Source organism: Colletotrichum orchidophilum, assembly GCF_001831195.1.
Source record: "Colletotrichum orchidophilum strain IMI 309357 chromosome Unknown Scaffold_193.1, whole genome shotgun sequence".
In the NCBI taxonomy this organism is placed as follows: domain Eukaryota; kingdom Fungi; phylum Ascomycota; class Sordariomycetes; order Glomerellales; family Glomerellaceae; genus Colletotrichum; species Colletotrichum orchidophilum.
The window spans coordinates 46642-65141 of record NW_019173149.1 but is presented as its reverse complement, the minus strand read 5'-3'; the positions used below and the strand labels follow the sequence as shown (position 1 = coordinate 65141).

General features: G+C 53.2%; 7 protein-coding genes across 7 annotated transcripts; 4 read left to right on the top strand and 3 right to left on the bottom strand.

Annotated features, from left to right (window-relative positions):
• Positions 1-1452: 1452 nt before the first annotated feature.
• CORC01_13461 (fungal cellulose binding domain-containing protein) lies at positions 1453-3120 on the top strand (the record flags this gene model as incomplete). The annotated part of the gene is made up of 7 exons (XM_022625078.1): positions 1453-1615; positions 1676-1996; positions 2053-2182; positions 2236-2595; positions 2667-2701; positions 2757-2846; positions 2918-3120. The coding sequence occupies 7 exons, from the start codon at positions 1453-1455 to the stop codon at positions 3118-3120; spliced, it is 1302 nt and encodes a 433-aa protein (XP_022468434.1).
• A 788-nt stretch (positions 3121-3908) lies between these two features.
• On the top strand, positions 3909-4230 carry CORC01_13460 (uncharacterized protein; the record flags this gene model as incomplete). The annotated part of the gene is made up of 2 exons (XM_022625077.1): positions 3909-4025; positions 4099-4230. The coding sequence occupies 2 exons, from the start codon at positions 3909-3911 to the stop codon at positions 4228-4230; spliced, it is 249 nt and encodes an 82-aa protein (XP_022468433.1).
• Positions 4231-4985: 755 nt separating this feature from the next.
• CORC01_13459 (beta-xylosidase) lies at positions 4986-7912 on the bottom strand (the record flags this gene model as incomplete). The annotated part of the gene is made up of 7 exons (XM_022625076.1): positions 4986-5255; positions 5307-5620; positions 5676-6318; positions 6369-6473; positions 6532-6873; positions 7445-7678; positions 7751-7912. The coding sequence occupies 7 exons, from the start codon at positions 7910-7912 to the stop codon at positions 4986-4988; spliced, it is 2070 nt and encodes a 689-aa protein (XP_022468432.1).
• A 1466-nt stretch (positions 7913-9378) lies between these two features.
• CORC01_13458 (uncharacterized protein) lies at positions 9379-10662 on the top strand (the record flags this gene model as incomplete). The annotated part of the gene is made up of 3 exons (XM_022625075.1): positions 9379-9521; positions 9803-10506; positions 10589-10662. The coding sequence occupies 3 exons, from the start codon at positions 9379-9381 to the stop codon at positions 10660-10662; spliced, it is 921 nt and encodes a 306-aa protein (XP_022468431.1).
• A 2019-nt stretch (positions 10663-12681) lies between these two features.
• Positions 12682-13873, top strand: CORC01_13457 (short-chain dehydrogenase; the record flags this gene model as incomplete). The annotated part of the gene is made up of 3 exons (XM_022625074.1): positions 12682-13021; positions 13113-13494; positions 13576-13873. The coding sequence occupies 3 exons, from the start codon at positions 12682-12684 to the stop codon at positions 13871-13873; spliced, it is 1020 nt and encodes a 339-aa protein (XP_022468430.1).
• Positions 13874-14073: 200 nt separating this feature from the next.
• CORC01_13456 (uncharacterized protein) lies at positions 14074-14737 on the bottom strand (the record flags this gene model as incomplete). Its single annotated transcript, XM_022625073.1, has 2 exons — positions 14074-14486; positions 14566-14737. 2 exons carry the CDS (start codon positions 14735-14737, stop codon positions 14074-14076), a joined length of 585 nt encoding a protein of 194 aa, XP_022468429.1.
• Positions 14738-15592: 855 nt separating this feature from the next.
• Positions 15593-17620, bottom strand: CORC01_13455 (choline transporter; the record flags this gene model as incomplete). The annotated part of the gene is made up of 7 exons (XM_022625072.1): positions 15593-15828; positions 15881-16117; positions 16180-16291; positions 16346-16551; positions 16601-17177; positions 17257-17339; positions 17407-17620. The coding sequence occupies 7 exons, from the start codon at positions 17618-17620 to the stop codon at positions 15593-15595; spliced, it is 1665 nt and encodes a 554-aa protein (XP_022468428.1).
• Positions 17621-18500: the final 880 nt, after the last annotated feature.

The window sequence follows — 18500 nt, the reverse complement described above, 5'->3', positions numbered from 1 at the left end:
TTTTTTTCAAACAAGAATGAGAGGCATCGAGAAGAGAACTCACTCTGTTCAAGATACACCAGAAAGAAGAGAATAGGCCACATTTGAAACTGTGAATCAATAACTCCTAGATGCATGCTGAGAAAAAGCAAAAAAGAGTCACAGGGAGCCGAACAAAAGGTTAAGCGACGGTTGTGCATGACCGAGTACCATAGGTATCGTTACATGGCCCCCTCTTATAATCCCTTGACCCCATGCCCCAGGCACTTGATGAGGAGGGCAGGTGAAGCGATATAAGTATCATTCGTGCTTTCCTCCAAGGTAGGTTTACGCAGATAGGCGGTATTCGCACAAGAAGGAACGTAGTTTGCGTTGTATCAGAAACATTGAATCCCGTATTCTCTACAGCGCTTCATCGACCTTTCATTCGGCTCTCCCGACCTTTCTCTTGAGTGATCTAATCAAGCATGGTTGAGCTTGAGATGGTGTAATTCTTGACTTGTCGATTCTGGCTGCGATGATGAAGCACAAAAGTCATACAAGTGGTAGCTTCTGAGTTTGGAAGACGGGATTCTCGGCTTATATCCCCTTCAAACAAAGAAAGAATTCATTTGATGCTATCGTTTGAATCTTTTGGAGGGTAAATATCAGAAGAGGGCTCGGCGTGGTCATTGTCCATTAGCGGGGTCGACGACGGTGACCATGTTCGAATGCGGGTTGCGGCGAACGACGCTCCGCCGTTGCAGCCCCATATGTCGAGGCGGAACTTACACCAAGAAAGGCAATCTGCCTCGTTCTTGTTTTACTACATTTCTTGAGAAAACTTAGGTCACAATATCTCGCCACTGACCTCGCTATCGCTTCTCATTCCCTACCGCGATTGCCAAAGTTGATGCCGTGGCTGCGGGGAGGGCTGTCGATTGCATTCCATCACGTACTTACACACTGGAATAACTGCGTGGTGGATTGACGGGATTCGCAACCGTAGATCGTGGGTGTCCGGTTCCCGGTAGTTCCGTTTGGAGCATCCGATAGACTGCCCAAAATATGCAATACAATGCAGAAATACGGTTGCGCTGGGCCTGTCGGCCCACCTGTCACCGGAGCTGAATTGAACGTATGCTCATTCCTACCGTCCTGGCCCTCCACATCATCTCCTCCTGGATGCCCATCCTCTCGATTTGCGGAGCAGACTAGTCTAGTCGATCCAAGGACCCAGCACCGTGAGACATGGCTACATTCACACGTGTTCCCGAGACGCTATTGATGGAATTTCAAAAGTCTCAACATGACAGGCCTTTCGAAGCGGGCCATGGAAGACGTCGATCCGGCGAGGCGCTTCCGGACATGACAGTGCTGCGAAGCGGAGTTCTGAACTTGGAATACAAATATAGCGGTCATCCCACCGGTATCTCAAATGAATCTCAGTATCTCCTCACAATCAAAAAACAGCATTGACACATTGATTCCAAGATGAAGTCCGCTGTCGCTGGTGCGCTCGCCCTCGCGGCCGCTGTCTCTGCACAGGCGCCCCTGTATGGACAATGCGGCGGTCAAAGTTGGACTGGAGCAACGACATGTGTTGCCGGATCGGTCTGCACATACAGCAGCCAGTGGTACTCCCAGTGCCTCCCCGGTATGTTTCTTCAATGACGCTCGCCGCAGTGATGTACGAGAAACTTACAGTGTCCATCAGGCACTGCGGTGACAACGACATCCCGCTCCAGCACTCTCGCGACTTCGACCCGCGCGGCAACCACATCGTCCGTCGGAACAACGTCCCGGACGTCCACGGCCACGGCCCCGCCCAGCACCGGCGTCCCCAAGGCCGTCGGCACCAAGTTCAGCATCGACGGCGTGACCAAGTACTACCCCGGCACGAATTGCTACTGGTGTAGTTTCCTCACCAATGCGGCCGACGTGGACCTTGTTCTGGGCCATCTCAAGACCTCGGGTCTCAGGATCCTTCGTATTTGGGGGTTCAGCGATGTCAACACGATCCCACAGAGTGACAACTGTATGAGTTTTTCAGGGCTTATTTCTCGATTGTCTCTTGAGGCTAAAGCTTAAAAGGGTTCCAATACCTGAGTGCCTCGGGCTCGACCATCAACACTGGCGCCAACGGCCTCGGACGTCTGGACACCGTCGTGGCCTCCGCCGAGAAGAATGGCATCAAGCTCATCATCAACTTTGTCAACAACTGGTGAGTTCCTGCCAAAGCGCCTGCTGTTTATTCCTCGTCTGATGTAGTTGTAGGGACGACTATGGTGGAATGAGCGCTTACATCAACGCCTTCGGAGGCGACCACAACGGCTGGTACACCAACACGGCGGCCCAGACCCAGTACCTCAAGTATGTCCAGACCGTAGTCAACCGGTACAAGGCGTCACCCGCCATCTTCGCGTGGGAGCTGGCCAACGAGCCCCGCTGCCAGGGCTGCGCCACCTCTGTCATCTACAACTGGGCCAAGTCCACGTCCGAATACGTAAAGTCGCTCGACCCCAACCACATGGTGACTCTCGGCGACGAGGGCATGGGTCTCCCTGGCGACACGTCCTACCCCTATCAATTTGGCGAGGGAACAGACTGGGTTGGTCTGTTGAACATTACTACCTTGTTAGTACTCCCTTGAGCATGATCTATCTCTGTGGTGGTATCTGCGATGCTGATGCTCGATCTGTGTTTAGGGATTTCGGAACGTTCCACTTCTACCCCAACTCATGTAGGTCTAACCGCTCTTCTGGAGAATGGGTGAAAAGCTTATTGACGATATACAGGGGGTGTTGCATACGACACTGGTAGCAAGTGGGTGGCTGACCACGCAAAGGCCTGCGTTGCCGCGAACAAGCCCTGCTTCTTCGAAGAATGTGAGTCGCAAATCAGACGTTTTGATAAGTGTTATACAGACAAAGAAACTGATCAAGTATGTAAACACTAGATGGCGCGCCATCCAACCACTGCGCGCTCGAAAGGCCGTGGCAGCTCGCCTCCGTCGCCACCCCCGGCATGGCCGGCGACGCCTTCTGGCAGCTGGGCGACACCATCAGCACCGGCCAGACGCACAACGATGGCAACACCATCTACTACGGTACCGATGAGTGGACTTGCTTGGTCACCAATCACGTCGCCGAAGTTAGCTAGTAGACATCTTACTGTATTGTCGTGTGAGAATGTAGTGGTTGATCATCACATCAAAGTTGTTCGTTTGATCAAACCCTTAGATAGCCTTCTATTCGTTGTACATATTCACCCTTGAATTTGAGAGGTCCGTATGATCTGCAATCAGTGAGGCTGCATACTTTAGTTGAAGATGGGAGTACTGCTTGAATACCAAGAATGAAGGTACTTGTTCTCAAGTCGATTCAACGCTTAGCAAACAACAAAAGATGTTTATGCCAAAATTAGCTAGACTGAAACGAGATGCCACGTGAACTTCTCCTACCGAGAAACCCTTGCACCAATACTGGCATGAGAACCTTCACTTGGCAAGCATGTCTTCATAATTAAGCAGCAAGGGAGGGAAAGAGCTTGCGAAAACAAACTTGAAGACGTTATAAGAATTTGACCAAAACACGAATGACGCCGAGGCACGTTTTCTGGAATGGATGTCAAACACCGTGTTGACACAAATCTTGACCGACCATACCGCTTATATAAGAAGATCTTCCAAGCCCTCTACAAAGCCAGAAAGCTTCCACGTAATTTTTACTCCTTGATGCTGGTCATCTACAGATCCTTCTCAAGTAAAACACCCTTCCATAAAATCAACTCGGGAACGTTCCAATTCACCTACACCATCCGCCCATTCAGAGACGCCGACCCCTCCGAAGCACTCCAAACAACAAAATCCCCCTCAACCTAAGGTACCCATCCGTCATCTTCCGCTTCAGCCCAGACTTGACCAACATACCCGACTACACCGCACCAGGATGATCAGAGACGATGCGCGCCTCGGACGCCGGAACATCATCGGTGACCACCTCCGCCAGGCGCAGCATCGCAGCCTTGCTCGCGCCGTAGCCGCTCATACCGGGGATATGAAAGTCGTACGCTATATACGTGGTGGGATATTTCTCGGTGGGTGAAGTCCGCTTGGAGGGCGGCTGATGTCTCTTGCAGAGTGGACTCGGTGCGGCCGGTGAGAATGAGTTTTGCGACGCTGGCTTCGGCGAAGGAGCGGGCTATGGTGGCCCCTATGCCGGAGTCATCTCCACTTATGAGAATTATCCTATCGGCAAACTCTTTGCTTGAAAGATGACATTATCTCTCTAGGTATGTCTCAAGATGCTTCGACTTGATAAAAGATGCCATGGTGACAGAGCAACTCTTTGACGTGGGCTGAAGCAGTATAAGTAAAGAGGAGTCACTGCCTATTGATTGAAGGAAGAGTTTCTCGAAGAATATGATGATCAGTCTCTTGAGTAGAAGACAGCTATTTTATACGATCGTCGAAGACTTGTGACTACGGTATGTAGATGTATATTCATCTCACTTGACACTCACCCAAAGTCATAGCTTACCAAGCGCATCGGTTACATGCTCCAGCCTCCCGAGCAACAAATAATCTAGAAGGAATCGGTTTGACTTGCCACTGCAACAAGGAAGTCAAAGCGATACTCTGAGAATCTCATACCTGCACGCTTAGGCTTTTCGGAGAGAAGCCTACACCAGAATTGAGAGTAGCATTCGCGGTTCTTGATGATCCGCGACGCCAAGGTCAAGGGCGTCCGAGAGGGGGGTCTGTGTGGATGCTGCAGCTCATCTCTCGCCTCGATATGAGATTGCTTTTAACTCAAAGTGACTTGGGATGAAATCCAGGGATCATTTTGGAGGAAGTTTATTTACCAATACGACCCAGCCCAAGCTTTTCCAGGTTCACAGAATGTCTTTCAGGCTTTTCATTCTTTGTGGCTTCAGACAGGTTGACGTCCCAAAGAGGGCAGGTAATGAGGAACTAGGTTACAGAGCAACATTGGAGGATCTTTTGATCATGTTAACATTGACTATCAAGCCTCCAGGATTTCAATGTCCCTAAAATCCGAAGGGTCAAGCACCGGTTCACTCTGTCCGAATGAATAAATGCCGTACATGACGCCGCAGAAAGCCCCTCCGACGGGAGGGAAGACAGTCAACGCTTCTGATGTGAATTTGACACTCGTCTGAATCTCACCAATTGATAGACTCATTTCATACTCGGAGGACTTGGTGGTGATGGACAGCTGTGCCGGATCCAAACCAAGGGAGGATGCTGCAGCATCTGCTAGGGGATGCGTGACCTTTCGTCATGAGAAATAGCTTTGAAAGTGATTAGATGACCCATTACATACCTTCAGTTCATTTATCTTGCCCGTAGGCTCCCTCGCAATAATTTTTGTGACGGCAGGCCCTCCATCCTCTGGTTGGACCGCCCCAATGCCAATGGTGGCATAGGAGTACTGGCTCCACCATACCGTGATGCCAGATTCATACCCTGCCCGACTGGGTTTGAAGTGCATCTTAGCCCTAAATATCTCGTTGTATGATGTCTGCTTCCTCAAGATAAGTGCTGGTGACTCGGGGCTTTTGAGATCGAAGCAGTTTCCGTAGAGCCTCAGAAAGCCCGGACGCTCCGTCAGGCTATGACAGGGCTTGATCGGCGTATCTGGACAGAGAATCAGCTTCAGCCTGCAGAGCAAGGCCGCGGATCCCAAACTCACTCTTTTGATACCAGCCAATCTCAAGGGAGGATCTGGATAGGTCTGCCTTCCACTTGATCCCGTCGGCATCAGCAACAGCAGCCTTCTGAATCAGCTCTCGGCCGACGGTTTGGAGTGTAATGTTGCGGCCCTTGTTGAAGACTGGCCAGTCGTCCTCCCAGTCCACCTGCACTAGGAACGTCTCCCGGCCCATCTGCGGCTCGAGATATCCATCCCCGACTTTCACGGGGCGAACGCCGAGCAGCACAGCCCACCACCTACCGCCGCCATCTTCAAAGACATCGCAGTGGCCGGTCCTTTGTACCTCCTCGCTGGGCCCATTGTACCACAGAGCCTTGCCCTGCCCTTCCCATGGTCCGTATGGACTAGTCTGGCTTCTGAAAACCCACTCTTGATGGCCGGCTTCCGTGCCGCCTTCGGCGGTGAAGAGATAATAGTGCTTGCCCCTGCGGATGATGTGTGATCCTTCGGCGATTCCATGTGGGGATTCGCGGATGACCTGCGGCGGGGTGAGGGTTCTTCCCGTGGTGATGTCAATTTCTGAAATGTGAATGGCAAAGTCTTTCAACTTGAGTCCAGGGGTCCGCTTTCCCATGCGGACTGTCGTGGAGAGGTAAACCTTTCCATCGTCGTCCCAGAAGAGCTGGAACTTTGATTAGCTGTGCTGGTGTCTGGATCACGCAAGCTGCTCACATCTTGATCGAATCCAGGATTGTCAAAGTAGACAGGGTCTGACCAGGAGCTTTCGTCCCAGATATTGTCCGTCCAAACATAGAACCCCCGTGGGAAGATGCGCTCCTGAACGAATGATGTATGAGCATTGCCTCAAAAGTCCAGTAAAACGGGTTCCTCTCACATCACTTGTCGGTCGATACCTCTGAAAGATCCCATTGGCAAGATACCAGCGCTTCTCCTGGGGTCGATAGCGGAGTGTGCTCGCCCAGCTCCCGGCTCCCGGCTCAACGGTCCTCAGCTCAATCTGGCTTCTGCGAGTGAGTGCGTGCCCGATGAGCTTCCAGTTGATGAGGTCCGTTGACGTATATATGGCGCAGCCTGGGAAGTATTCGAATGTGGAAGTCGATAGAAAATACGTTGTAGGGCTTGAATCTGTCGCCGGAACCACGCAGATCGTCGGGTCTGGGTTGAAACCCGGAATTATGGGATTAAGAAAGATTGGTCCATCCTCGTGAGAGGTCATCTTGACGATGTCAAAGGAGACTGATGTTACATCTAGATTGGCAATGCCAAGATGGAAATAATGATCGTTGGAAGAATTCCTATCGTAATTATTCATAAGAAGCTTTCCATCCGGCAGCTCGCTGATGTTCGATGGCGCTTGAGCTCGGCCCAAGTTTCTCCAGCAATCACAGGCCGTTCCCGACCGGAGGAGGCGATCTCCACTCGAAAAGATGGAGCCGACGCCGCCGCTCGACACGGCCGATGGTGCCGATAGTATGAGCCCGCAGATGGCTTGTAGCCGATTTCAACGCACGCAGTCTAGTGCACAAAGATCCATCATACCAAAGATTGCGAGCCAGGCTTTCGACCATAGGCAGAGAAAATTTCTGCCCTACCTCTGAATTGCATCTGAGTCAGGAGATGGAACGAGACCGCCCAGACGAAGCTACTTTTATCGTGTAATTAGTTCCCACCCGCCATAAACATCAATAATACCGAGGCCATCTGAGACTGAGATGATGTTACATCCACCATCACATCATATCCTTCTGGGTAGTCCCCTCAGTCGTCAACCACTTCGCCTTGCGTACACAGAAGAACTCCAAATTCGGCTTCCACAGCTTGTCGCCGTCGACACCCTCCACGCCCTGCGCGTCATCCATCGTGCCGGACGTGACGGCGATCCGGCCGGGGTCCTCGTCGCTGGCGACAAAGAGCGAAGAGCCGCAGGCGCTGCAGAACGAGCGGGCCAGCGGCCTGCCCGAGTTGGACGTCTTGGCCTTGTAGACCTGGATTTTCTTCTCGGGATCGGCGACAGTGAGGTTCTGAATTTGAGTAAGCGGGTTAGCAACTGGCAGATAGGATAATGAGAGAGATGATGAGGTCTTTTATCGTACCTTTGTCTCCACCAAGCTGTTCGCGCCAAACGACGAACCTGTAAATTTGCGGCAGCTTTTGCAGTGGCAGAGAACCCCGAATCCGAACCCGCCGGCCACGGTGTACTTGACCGAGCCGCAGAGGCAGCTGCCGCTAACAGTAGGTGCCGTCTGATCGGTCATGATTGTAATTGAGTGCTTAAATGCAATTCACTGGAGTCGCTTGATGGCGAAAGAAGGGAGGCAAATGCCGTGATGCGAATAGCAGTTCTATTATAGAAAAACATCCTCATTCTTTTTAGCGGGTTACTAGGCACGAAAACTGTCGAAGGCGCTAGATTCATCTCGCATCTTCCCCGTCTCACCGCTGGACGTCATCTCACCACAGATCTGTCTGACAGCCTTTTCATGCAAGCACGTGGCGAGTAAGCGCGCCATCTGCCGGTGGGTGAGGGGAATAAGGTACCGAATGCATCAATCCAAAAAAGAAAACATGAAGTAGCGCAATATGTATTACGAGGATATCAAACGTGGCTGCTCGGCTTATCCTATGCTATCTCCCAATCGAGACATGACCAAATCTCATTCAACTTCAGCCGTGACTGAATTGACAGCATATCAGTGGTTCACAGGACCGATCTAGATGCTCTCTGTCCCCTCCATCTCTGCCTCAGCCCCAACATGCTGAGCTGAGAACCATGACCAACTATCATGGCCTCTGAGTCGTCCAAGCCGCCTTCGCCCCCGAACTGGCGGGATAGGATCCAGAAGTCGTGCATCCCAGAAGCGGAAGCAGAAGGGGAGTTTAACAAAGCTGATCACATATCAAAACTTGTCCAACCGCCGTGTAACGTTATCACATGCCCCGGGACGACCCGAAACTGATCACTCAAATTTCATCGACTTCATGCAGAACTAAATATAAAGAAGAGGTCGTAGTGAAAAATCCGACAGCCCGAAGCGTAGTGCGTCAATTGCTCGAGACGGTTCCCGCACGTGGAGTATATCATCAGCCAGGTCAAGCCACGTATCCCCAAGCCGGCCTAAGAGACGCAGGTCCTCATCTTTGAGCTGTCCTCGCTCCCCGCGAGATCAGGGAAGCAGGCAGAGGCGCCATCACGCGGCCGTTGTTCCACCGCTTTGCCTGGCATATCTTCTCTGGACTTACCGGGAAGACTAGCAGTCCGAACTCGCTGCAGGCAAGAGCTCAGTTAGAAATCCATGACAGGCCATGACCACGCACGGCTAGAAGGATACTGCTGCAAATGCAATCGAGAAGAAGAACGGGCAGTGGTGAGGGGAAAGGCTCGCGTTAACCTCTTCCTCGATGGAGATGGTGAGCCCCCTGTCCTTCTTCCATAACAATTCTGCGACCATTGGTGGTATCCTCATAGAAGTAATGACTCTGCATGGCCTGCCACTCCCTGAAGCGACCTAGAACAACAGAGCCTTTGAATTTCTGTAAGACTATCAGTGATTATCACCCTTGAAGCGCCACAGAAGATGTGCTGACGGATCCGCCCACAGACATTCAATTCGTCGCACCGAACATGGTTTCGATCGATGGCCGGAGCCAGCCGCCCGTGTTCCTCAAGGAGGTTCTGCAGTAGATGCTTCAATCCTCTTGGTTTGACAACATTGAAATCCTCATGGCATCGACCACCCAGTCGCTCGAAGGAGGGGTGGAAATCGCAAAGAGCCCGGAGTGGCTCGCGCTCAAGTCCTGGGTGTTGTCTATGATTGCAGACTACATATGGCGGCCGTTTGACGCTATCGCGGTTGAGCTGGTCCGGTGCATCATGAACTTGGTCGCTACGGAGGCAAGTTCAACTTCTCAAATTCATCTCAGAGGGACAGCTTTTTCAAGTTTTCTAACAAGAACCTGACTCTCATCCAAGTGGTTCTGGGGTACCGATGAAAGCATGTTCGCTCACATGAGAGGCATCAGGCGCATAGTTAGCCTTCGAAAAGGCATGCGAGGGCTGAGAGACATTGTAGGCGAGTGAATCATGAACCTATAAGCAAATGTTAGTTTGTGTCAAATTAATAGAAGTCTGACTGATGGCCGGGAAGAACCGATTATGAGATTGCTTGTGTCTTTGAGACAGACCTCCACGAACCGGCCCGGTATGAAGCGCTCACCGTCCCCAACGATCTGGCCAGAGTGCTACGACAGCCCCTTGCTGGCATCCTCATCACGATTCGAGAGTATCGCAGAAAAGCTCGGGATCTACGCCGCGACGGCCAAGATTCTGGAAGACGTGCGGTTCCTCACGGATTCCGTCACATCGGCATCAGCGTCGGCGGCCAGCAAAACAAAGATCCGATCAACCGCATCGTGGCTGTACGAGAAGCTGCGGGAACAAGGCACAGCAGCAGCAGCAGCAAGACCCACCCAGTCGCCATCGTCGCCTCCGAAAAGGAACGGATCCTTGAGACCGTCAGGATCGCCGCTCCGATTTACAGCCGGTCCATCAAGTCACTGCGTCAGATTTCGCGTTTTTACGACGCCGAGGTGTCCCAAGACACGTATCCTGCCCTGCTACACGTGAGCATGACGAAGTGGAAAAGGATCCGTGGGATGCTCTTCTGGGTGATGCTGGTGGCGACCCCGAACGCGGCGGCCGACGCAAAGGGGCAGTTGGCGAGGAGGAAGATGGCCGTCATGGGGCTGCCGACCGGGTTCGAGGTCTTTGCGCTGGGATGTCGTGCCTCAAGGCCTTTTGGGGCGTGCAGCGGTGGATCTCCAGGGAGGGAGGCGACGCCGGGGTGCAGAGGTTGGAGGATAAGTGGTCTTCTGGTCTTGGCCGGGAATGTCGGTCTAGTCACGGGAGTCACGAGAGCGTCGGACCCTCGTAGGCTTGCGCGTTGCTCGTTCGGAGGTTTGGGTTGCGGACTTGCGGCCCGGGACGGCTTACGGGATATCCGTATGAAGCACAGAATAGGGGGGCGAGCAGATCCTGCGGCGTCACGAAGACATCAGACATTTTGAGTGTCTGGTTGTCTAGGTTGCTGACCGATCTTTGGGATTTGTTTTTTTCTTTCATTTTGTTGGGTTCCAGTTTGTTGGTGGCGCAGGCCAAGATACGCCATACATCGTCACATCAGGAAAGTAACTTGATGCTCGTTCTGAGCTTTGGTCGGCATGGAGTACACAGTGAGGTAGGGATGAGGAGGGATGAAAGGGATGAGCAGCTCGGATTTCCCAAAGGAGCAATCCGGTGGACCTGGTCCGCATGCGCAAAGCAACACTGCACTCCGCATTCTCCCCCGGACGCAGCAACTTGTCTCCCCACTGCTCAAAACTCTAGTTTCTGGGTCCAAGTGTCTAGTGGCCATGTGGATGTGTGCGTGTAGGTTTCCGCAGCCAAGGCAACTTGGCCTTGGCAACGTACTTTGTGTTGGTCTGGAACTCTCAGACAGGGACGATGATGGGGTGGAGATTAGTTCTGGTCCCTGGACCCTACATTGCAGTTCAGAACTTCAGACCCAGTTCAGGTCCCTCGAGTTTTCATTCTTACGAAGCTTCACGAGGCAACTCTGACTCTTTGAGAAACAATACCCGCAGTTCCGTCCCAATGGCGTGTTCGACCCAGCGCCAGAGATGAATTTGGAAATGAGAAATGGGCCAAGCCCCACGAGAGCTTACCCTTGAGCTTTTCTGTACCCTTTTTCAGAGTTCAGGCAAGTCGTGTCTCTGCAGCCCAACGAATCACCATTTTCCGTTTCATGCCATTGGAGTGGTTCTTTCGGTAAACCAACCGATTTTCCGCACCGCGGGCACCGGTCGAGTTTCCGCCGCGCGGAGGGGTCCAAGGTGGAGTCTTCCCGATTGCCCGCCCCCATGTCCTCCAGCACAGACCAGACTATCACTGGGGGGCGCGTCCAACTGCTTTCCCGGAGCTTGTGGAAGCAGTTTGGAATGGGGGGGTTAGCACATTAGAGACACAGGGGCCAAGGCGGCGGGGGGAAGGGGGGGGTTCAACCTCTATTCTGAAATCTGACATCCCGCATGACCTGTCTCGAACATGGCAGACCCATCTTTGAAGGTTCTAGCCCTCGATGAGAGAGAGTCTGGAGCTTTTGCTGCCCATGCTGCGCCCATGCAACAAACGCACCCGCCGGCGTGGACGAACGACCTACTTTTGCAGGTCCCGCACAAGACTCCAACGAGCAGCAAATCGATACGGTGATACTGGGGTCTGCTTCTAAGAAAAGATGAGGCGAAGTGAGCTTCGAGCTTGACACTCTGCACACATGACACTCTGCACACATTACGCATGCTGCACACACGAGCGAGCCCAGCGTCTCGTCACCATTCCATTTCCGGGACCGGCAGAGAGATACACCAAGCCATCCTAGACAGCACACCATACGCAGCTCCATCAGTCCAATCATCCCTTGTTCGTGCCGCTTCGGCCGACGCTAGCCCGTTGGTGCTAACAGATGCCCATTGTGCTCGGGTTATGCTGATCTTGATCTTGCTCATGAGCATGGCATGACGGGAGGAACTGAGACGCTGAGGGGAGGGGGAGGCGTGGAAGCGTATGAGACGAGAGACGTGGTGGTGGTGTTGGTGCGGGGAAGCTCAGCCCATTGGGAAAGGGAAAAGGTAGCCTTCACAATGTATAAGAAGACGACTTCACGATGTGTTCCTACCTCCCAAGTCTCTCTTACTTTCACTCACAATTCTCACCACTCATCTCTTCTTATAGACAACAAGTAATCTCTACCAGCTTCCCATTGACTTTCAACCATCAACCCTTTCGGTCCGATACCCTCCTATCTTGGTCTGTCTGAGCCTCACTCACCCAGCCATCAACCACCTCCGTCGTCCATCTACCTTTCACTGAACCAGCCGCAACTCAATAACACTTGAAGGCGAAAGAAGAAGAAGGCTTCGTCTCTCACCCGTAGTTCTCTGCATACCGGAACAACCAGAAAAAACAGAAATGTCTCCTTCAGCTCTTGTTGAAGCCAGCAGCAGCATGTCACGGTACCTATCCCGCGTCCGGCCGCTCCGTCTCATTGGACTTCATCTGACCCCAAGGAAATCCAGACTCGCAGTGCAACCCGTCGAAGCCCCCGTCGTAGCTCCCGCGAACCCCCTCGTGGCGCAGGAGAGAAGCTTCCACTCGACCCCCAAGTCCCTCGGCCTCGGTGCCACCACACCCACCGTCGCCCGCGGCCTCCCCGAGTTCAGCCTCCAGGGCAAGGTCATTGTCGTCTCCGGCGGCGCGCGTGGTCTCGGCCTCACGCAGGCGGAAGCTCTCCTCGAAGCCGGCGCAATAGGTAACAACGAAACTTTCTTGCAAACCCCCCTCTCTCTCTCCAAGTTTGCCTACAAAGTCAACGAAGCTCAAGACTAACACCCGCCCCCCAGTCCACGCAATCGACCGCCTCCCCACCCCCGACCCAGACTTTGAAAAGGTCGCCCTCCGCGCCACCGCCGAGCTCGGCACCTCCCTGTCCTACCACCAGGTCGACGTCCGCGACGTCGCGCAGCTCAACGACATTGTCGAGGGCATCGCAAACCAGCACGGCCGCATGGACGGCCTCATCGCCGCCGCGGGCATCCAGCAGGAGACGCCCGCCCTCGAGTACAAGGCCGAGGACGTCGACCGTATGATGGGCGTCAACGTCACGGGCTCCTTCATGACCGCCCAGGCCGTCGCGCGCCAGATGGTCCGCCTCGGGACCAGCGGCAGCATCGTCTTGATTGCCAGCATGAGCGGAACCGTCGCCAACAGGGGGTTGATCTGCCCGTAAGCTTTTCTCTTTCTCTTTGCCGCAAACACGCAACTCCTTCCACAGGAATACAATTTGGCTAACGATGCTTGTCACAGCGCGTACAACGCTTCCAAGGCGGCCGTTCTCCAGCTCGGTCGTAACCTAGCGGCCGAGTGGGGTGCCCACGGTATCCGCGTCAACACCATCTCGCCCGGCTACATCGTCACCGCCATGGTCGAGGCCCTGTTCGAGACGTACCCGGAGCGCAAGGTCGAGTGGCCCAAGCACAACATGCTCAACAGGCTCAGCCAGCCCGGCGAGTACCGCGGGGCCGCCGTCTTTTTGCTGAGCGACGCCAGCAGCTTCATGACCGGCAGCGACCTGCGCATCGATGGCGGACACTGCGCCTGGTAAACGTGGAGAAGAATGAGACAAAAAGACGGAAAAGAAAAAGCGGGTTCATGATTTCTTGGGGTTTTGGATGATTAGTCGAAATTATTTCCAGACTATGGAGGAGTCGAGGAGTTTTCGTTTTTCGTAGAGCAGTATACCTATAAATACACTTTTTACATCTTTTACATGTTTCTTGGAGGCCTTTTTGTTTGGACGCCGAATCAGGCGGGCGAGGTGATCCCAGGCCTTCCTAACCTCGCCACCACGCCAGGCTTCAGATCCAACCTCGCCTCAATCTCGGCAGGCGAGTGTCCTCTATCGCGCATCAGGTGCATCTGTATAATGGTCTTGAGGTCCAAAAACTCTCTCCCGCCGCTGCTGCTGCGGCCCAGGCCGTCAAACTCGGCGTCGGCCTCTTGCTGGAGCCGGCGGCGAGCTTCGAGGGTGCCCAGCGTCGCGTTCCGGTAGGTGGAAGGGAAGAGCGGGCCGGGGTTCTGAATGAGGTCGGCGTGAGGGCTCGGGCCGGGACCGGGACCGGGGACGGGGCTGCCGGCGGTTGAGGTGGAGGAGAAGGTCGGGTTCGGCTGGACGACGCCCATTTGGCGGAGACGCGAGGAGAATTCGGCGGTGACGTCTAGGTCGCAATGGTTTAGCTTCAAGGTTTCCCGTCATATTTGACCTGGACAAGTTCCTTCATCAACGGGGACCCTTACCCTCTGGCGTGAAGGCCGACGCCTTTGCCTGTGACCGGGCCTGCGCGGGCTGCGCCGGAGGAGGAGCGGGAGCTGCTCTTACGGCGGAAGACGGTGGTGGCACGGCGCCCGGAGCGCGGGTCGGAAATTTGCGCGCGGCGCCTTGCGCAGCTTTTGATGAGGAAGAGCCCATTGTGTCAAATGTGGTTCGTGTGGTGGTTGGGCAGAAGTCGAGGGAGTCGGGGGAGGCGCAGGATAAGCGGTTGGAAGAATCGGCGAAGGAAAGAGAATTGCGACTGAGGAACCTGGGGAGCTTGAGATTCTTCGCAGCGAGCGATTGATTTCTTATCGATAGACGCAGCTGCAGGGCCATGACGCATCCATGATTGCGGGATTCCGGGGTACGTACCGTAAGATGAGTTCAGCTGTGTCTGATTGGCCAATTCACCATACCCTTTACCGAGCGCTCGGTGTGACTTTCAGTCTGCTCAACAGGCTTCAATTAATTACTAACGGATAAGGTCACAGATCGCTGTTGATTCTTCCTCTTCGATAAGTTCAACAGTCAAACAAGGATTGAACTCATTCAGCTTTTGATCTATATGAATCTCTCTCTACCTACCCGGGAGAGGGGGTGCGCTGGACAGAGCTCTGTTCGGCTGCCACACAGAAGGGTGAGTCCCTATGGGGTCCCTCTGCTGGTAGTATGGCCCCTCGTTGTATTAGTATTTAATATGAATGTAAAGGAACATTTTTTTAACCCTCAAATTTAGGTGGTTAATGTTAGACTTACTTTCACCCTTGAGATCTCTGCTGGATCAGCACCTTTAGCTAAGGAAGGCTGCTCTGCCAGCATAATGGGCTTTATTTAAAAAGAGCGGAAGGCGCCTATTTGCCGTCAAGTTAATATTAATATTGCATTATTTACGTAGGCTGTGTCTATTAAAGGTAATATTATTTAACTAATTAGAATATATCAAACCTCTATTATGAAGCGACCTTTGTCCAGCGCAACCCCCTCCCGCCTAGGCATTAAGCTCTAGGTTTATCATTGTAATGCGTGAGGTTCCTTCGACTCCAATGAAGCAGAAGCAGCAGCCGCCACATCCTTTTCTGTAGCAATCGGTCTCACGCCTTCCGTGTCGATGTAGAGCCCCATCACTTTGGGCCCAGGATAATGATGGACTGCGTGGACTGCCCACCATAACCCCGTGATCGCCACCGTTCCCACCAAGATGACGCTGCTCCAATTCATCGTTGCTACCGTGGTCGGCAACACAAATGCTGAATATTTCGTCAGGGCGTGATGAAGAGACTATGACGGACGAGAACTTACGGAAACAAAACAAAATGTCAAACAAGACGATGAAGAGCACGGCTAGGCCATTGATGAGGTATCCTGCCTTGCCCAGGTGGAAAGACCCGCTAGGAAAGTACTTCCGGCCCGAGAGCATGTTTGCCGCGAATGGGATGGCGTATGATACGGTCGTGAGAATGATGAACGAACTTGTTAGTGCTAGGAAAGCTGTTGAGCTCCCGAGCGGTATGGCGCCCAGCGCGGTTGCGACCACACCTGGAAAGTACTTATTAGTCTCCAAAGACTTGGGGACGAAGAACGAAATCGCAGCAACTTACAGACAAACAAAGTTGACCAGACAGGACAACTCAGACGCTCATTAACCTGTGCAAAGACGCTTGACAAAGGTACAGCGTTGTCGCGGGCAAGCGCCCAGTAAGTCCTCGAAGCCTGAAAATGATTCAGCAAACAGGCCATCACAGGCTTGGGGAAGAATTAGCTCACCGTCAAATTCGCGGCCACGCAACATGTCAGCGTACAGCCCAGTACGATGAACAGCAGACCGAATGCTGCACCTGGGTTTCGGACTCCATTGCTGCCCGTAGTGGCTTGCACGTAGATGTTGGCCAGCGGGAAGGAGTTGGACCCGCCTTGGAGGGCCGTGATGTCCGTGATGGCATACGAAAGCGCAACGGCGAAGCAGAAGGCATCTATCGCAAGTCAGTCATGGTTTAGCACATCGGCGAATTATAGACTAACAGACAAATCCCAAGGATATCTGGAGGAGAATCGCTTTCGGGAGGTCCTTTTTGGGGTGCGGCATTTCTTCAGCCATGTGCGTGATCGAGTCAGGAGTCCCGATCGTAAAGGCACCGTTGAGAACGCCTAGGAGGAAAGCTACGCCCCCAGACCATCCTGTGGCGTTGTTCTCGTCGAAAGAGCCCCATACAAAGTGATTGCTCGCATGTTGCTTCGGCATAGCGGCCAACACTATGATGGTGACGACTCCGCCGATCAAAACGAATAGCGTTCCGGCATACTGGGTATATGGCGCGTACTTGTTGGCGAATACAGTGAAGCCCGCAGACCCCCACAGAATGATGAGGTATCCGATAAAGACGTGGAAGGGCTGGATGACGTAGTCATCCCAGTGATACACGGCGTACATGCTCACGGCGACATTGCTCGCGATTTGCATCAGGGATGCCAGCGAGAAAAGCCAGCCGTAGAAGTTGATCCAACCGGTGAAGAAACCGAGGGCTCGCCCCCAGCGAGGACCACCTGCGATGGTAGCCCAGTGGTAGACGCCGCCCGCGGTGGGGACCGACGAAGCAAGCTTGGAAGAGGGTGTCAGGACCGTGGTTTACATTGTTTGCGAAACAAGTGGGGATAGAATTGGGTTGCGAGAAACTGACCTCTGCTAAACTCAAGCCGATGAGGGAGTAATAGAAGACGGCGACAATTAGGCCGTAAATGATGCCGGGTGGGCCACCATTGACTAGATTGATCCCGGCTCGTTACGATGTCCCGACTTGATGAGCGAGCGGGCGGTGTATAAAACTTACGAATCGACACGGAAATGGACGAGCCTAGGGCGACCCAGGCGCTGTCAACCGTCAGGGCCATGCTTGCCAGCCCAAAAAATCCATATTGACGATTCAGCTGATCCTTGTAGCCCGCGGCGTTCAACCGGACCCCATCTTGGACTACGACTACGGTCTCGTCAACGGACGCGGGCGCCAACTCCACAACCCTATCTGGCATGACTGATGCCTTCATTGCGGGCCTTTGCAAGCAGAAGAGTCAGCTGCCTGTGCCGGCCGATGTTGGAAAGCGTAAAATTGACGGTATCGAAGCGCAAAAGCAGACAGACAGCAACCGGCTAGAAATGCTGAGCGAAGAGGGGTGAGACAGAAAATAAGCAAATCAGTTATGGAACGGAAAGCAAAAGAGAAGCAGTCTGGTCAAGGACGTCTGTGAAATGCGACACAACGGACGAAATATGTAGCATTCGAAGAGACAGACGGACGATAAGACACTTTGAGCTCGACGCCATGTCTTGGGACGGAAAGGCTCAATGTTTACCCCTCGTCCAGTGGCTGGCGATATCAGATAACACTTGAGCGACGGCGGTAGGTACAGATTTGGTGTTGCATTATCCTGGACTTGGCAGCCTGCAGAAGCGTCGGTTCTATGTACCAGAAAGAGCGATGCTCGTCGATCTAGCCATGCCGCGAAACGTCCTGCCCAAAGTCTCGGCAACCAGAAGAAATGCGTGGGCAATTTGTTTCTGAGGATTCGTTGCTGAAGTGGAGCAATCATACGCCACGCGATACGTTGGACGGGCCGTCCGATCTCGGACTTGGTGTCTTTCAAAAGTCTTCGCTGTGGCTGCCAAGACAAAACAGGGAATATTACCTGGCTAACAGTATCAGTAAATGAATCTACTTTATAGATTAGAACAGGGGCGTACAGCGGAATGTTCTAATCTATAAAGTTCTTATCCTTGATGAGAGGATGTCTCTCGAGGTCCCTGACCTTATCAGGCCCACAATTGTCTGAGCGGCCCTAGCAAAAACTTTTGAAAGGCACGAGAGAGAGAGGAGATGAAGTATTGACAGTTCGCGGAGCACAACGCTGGGTGGTTGTGTAGTCCTTG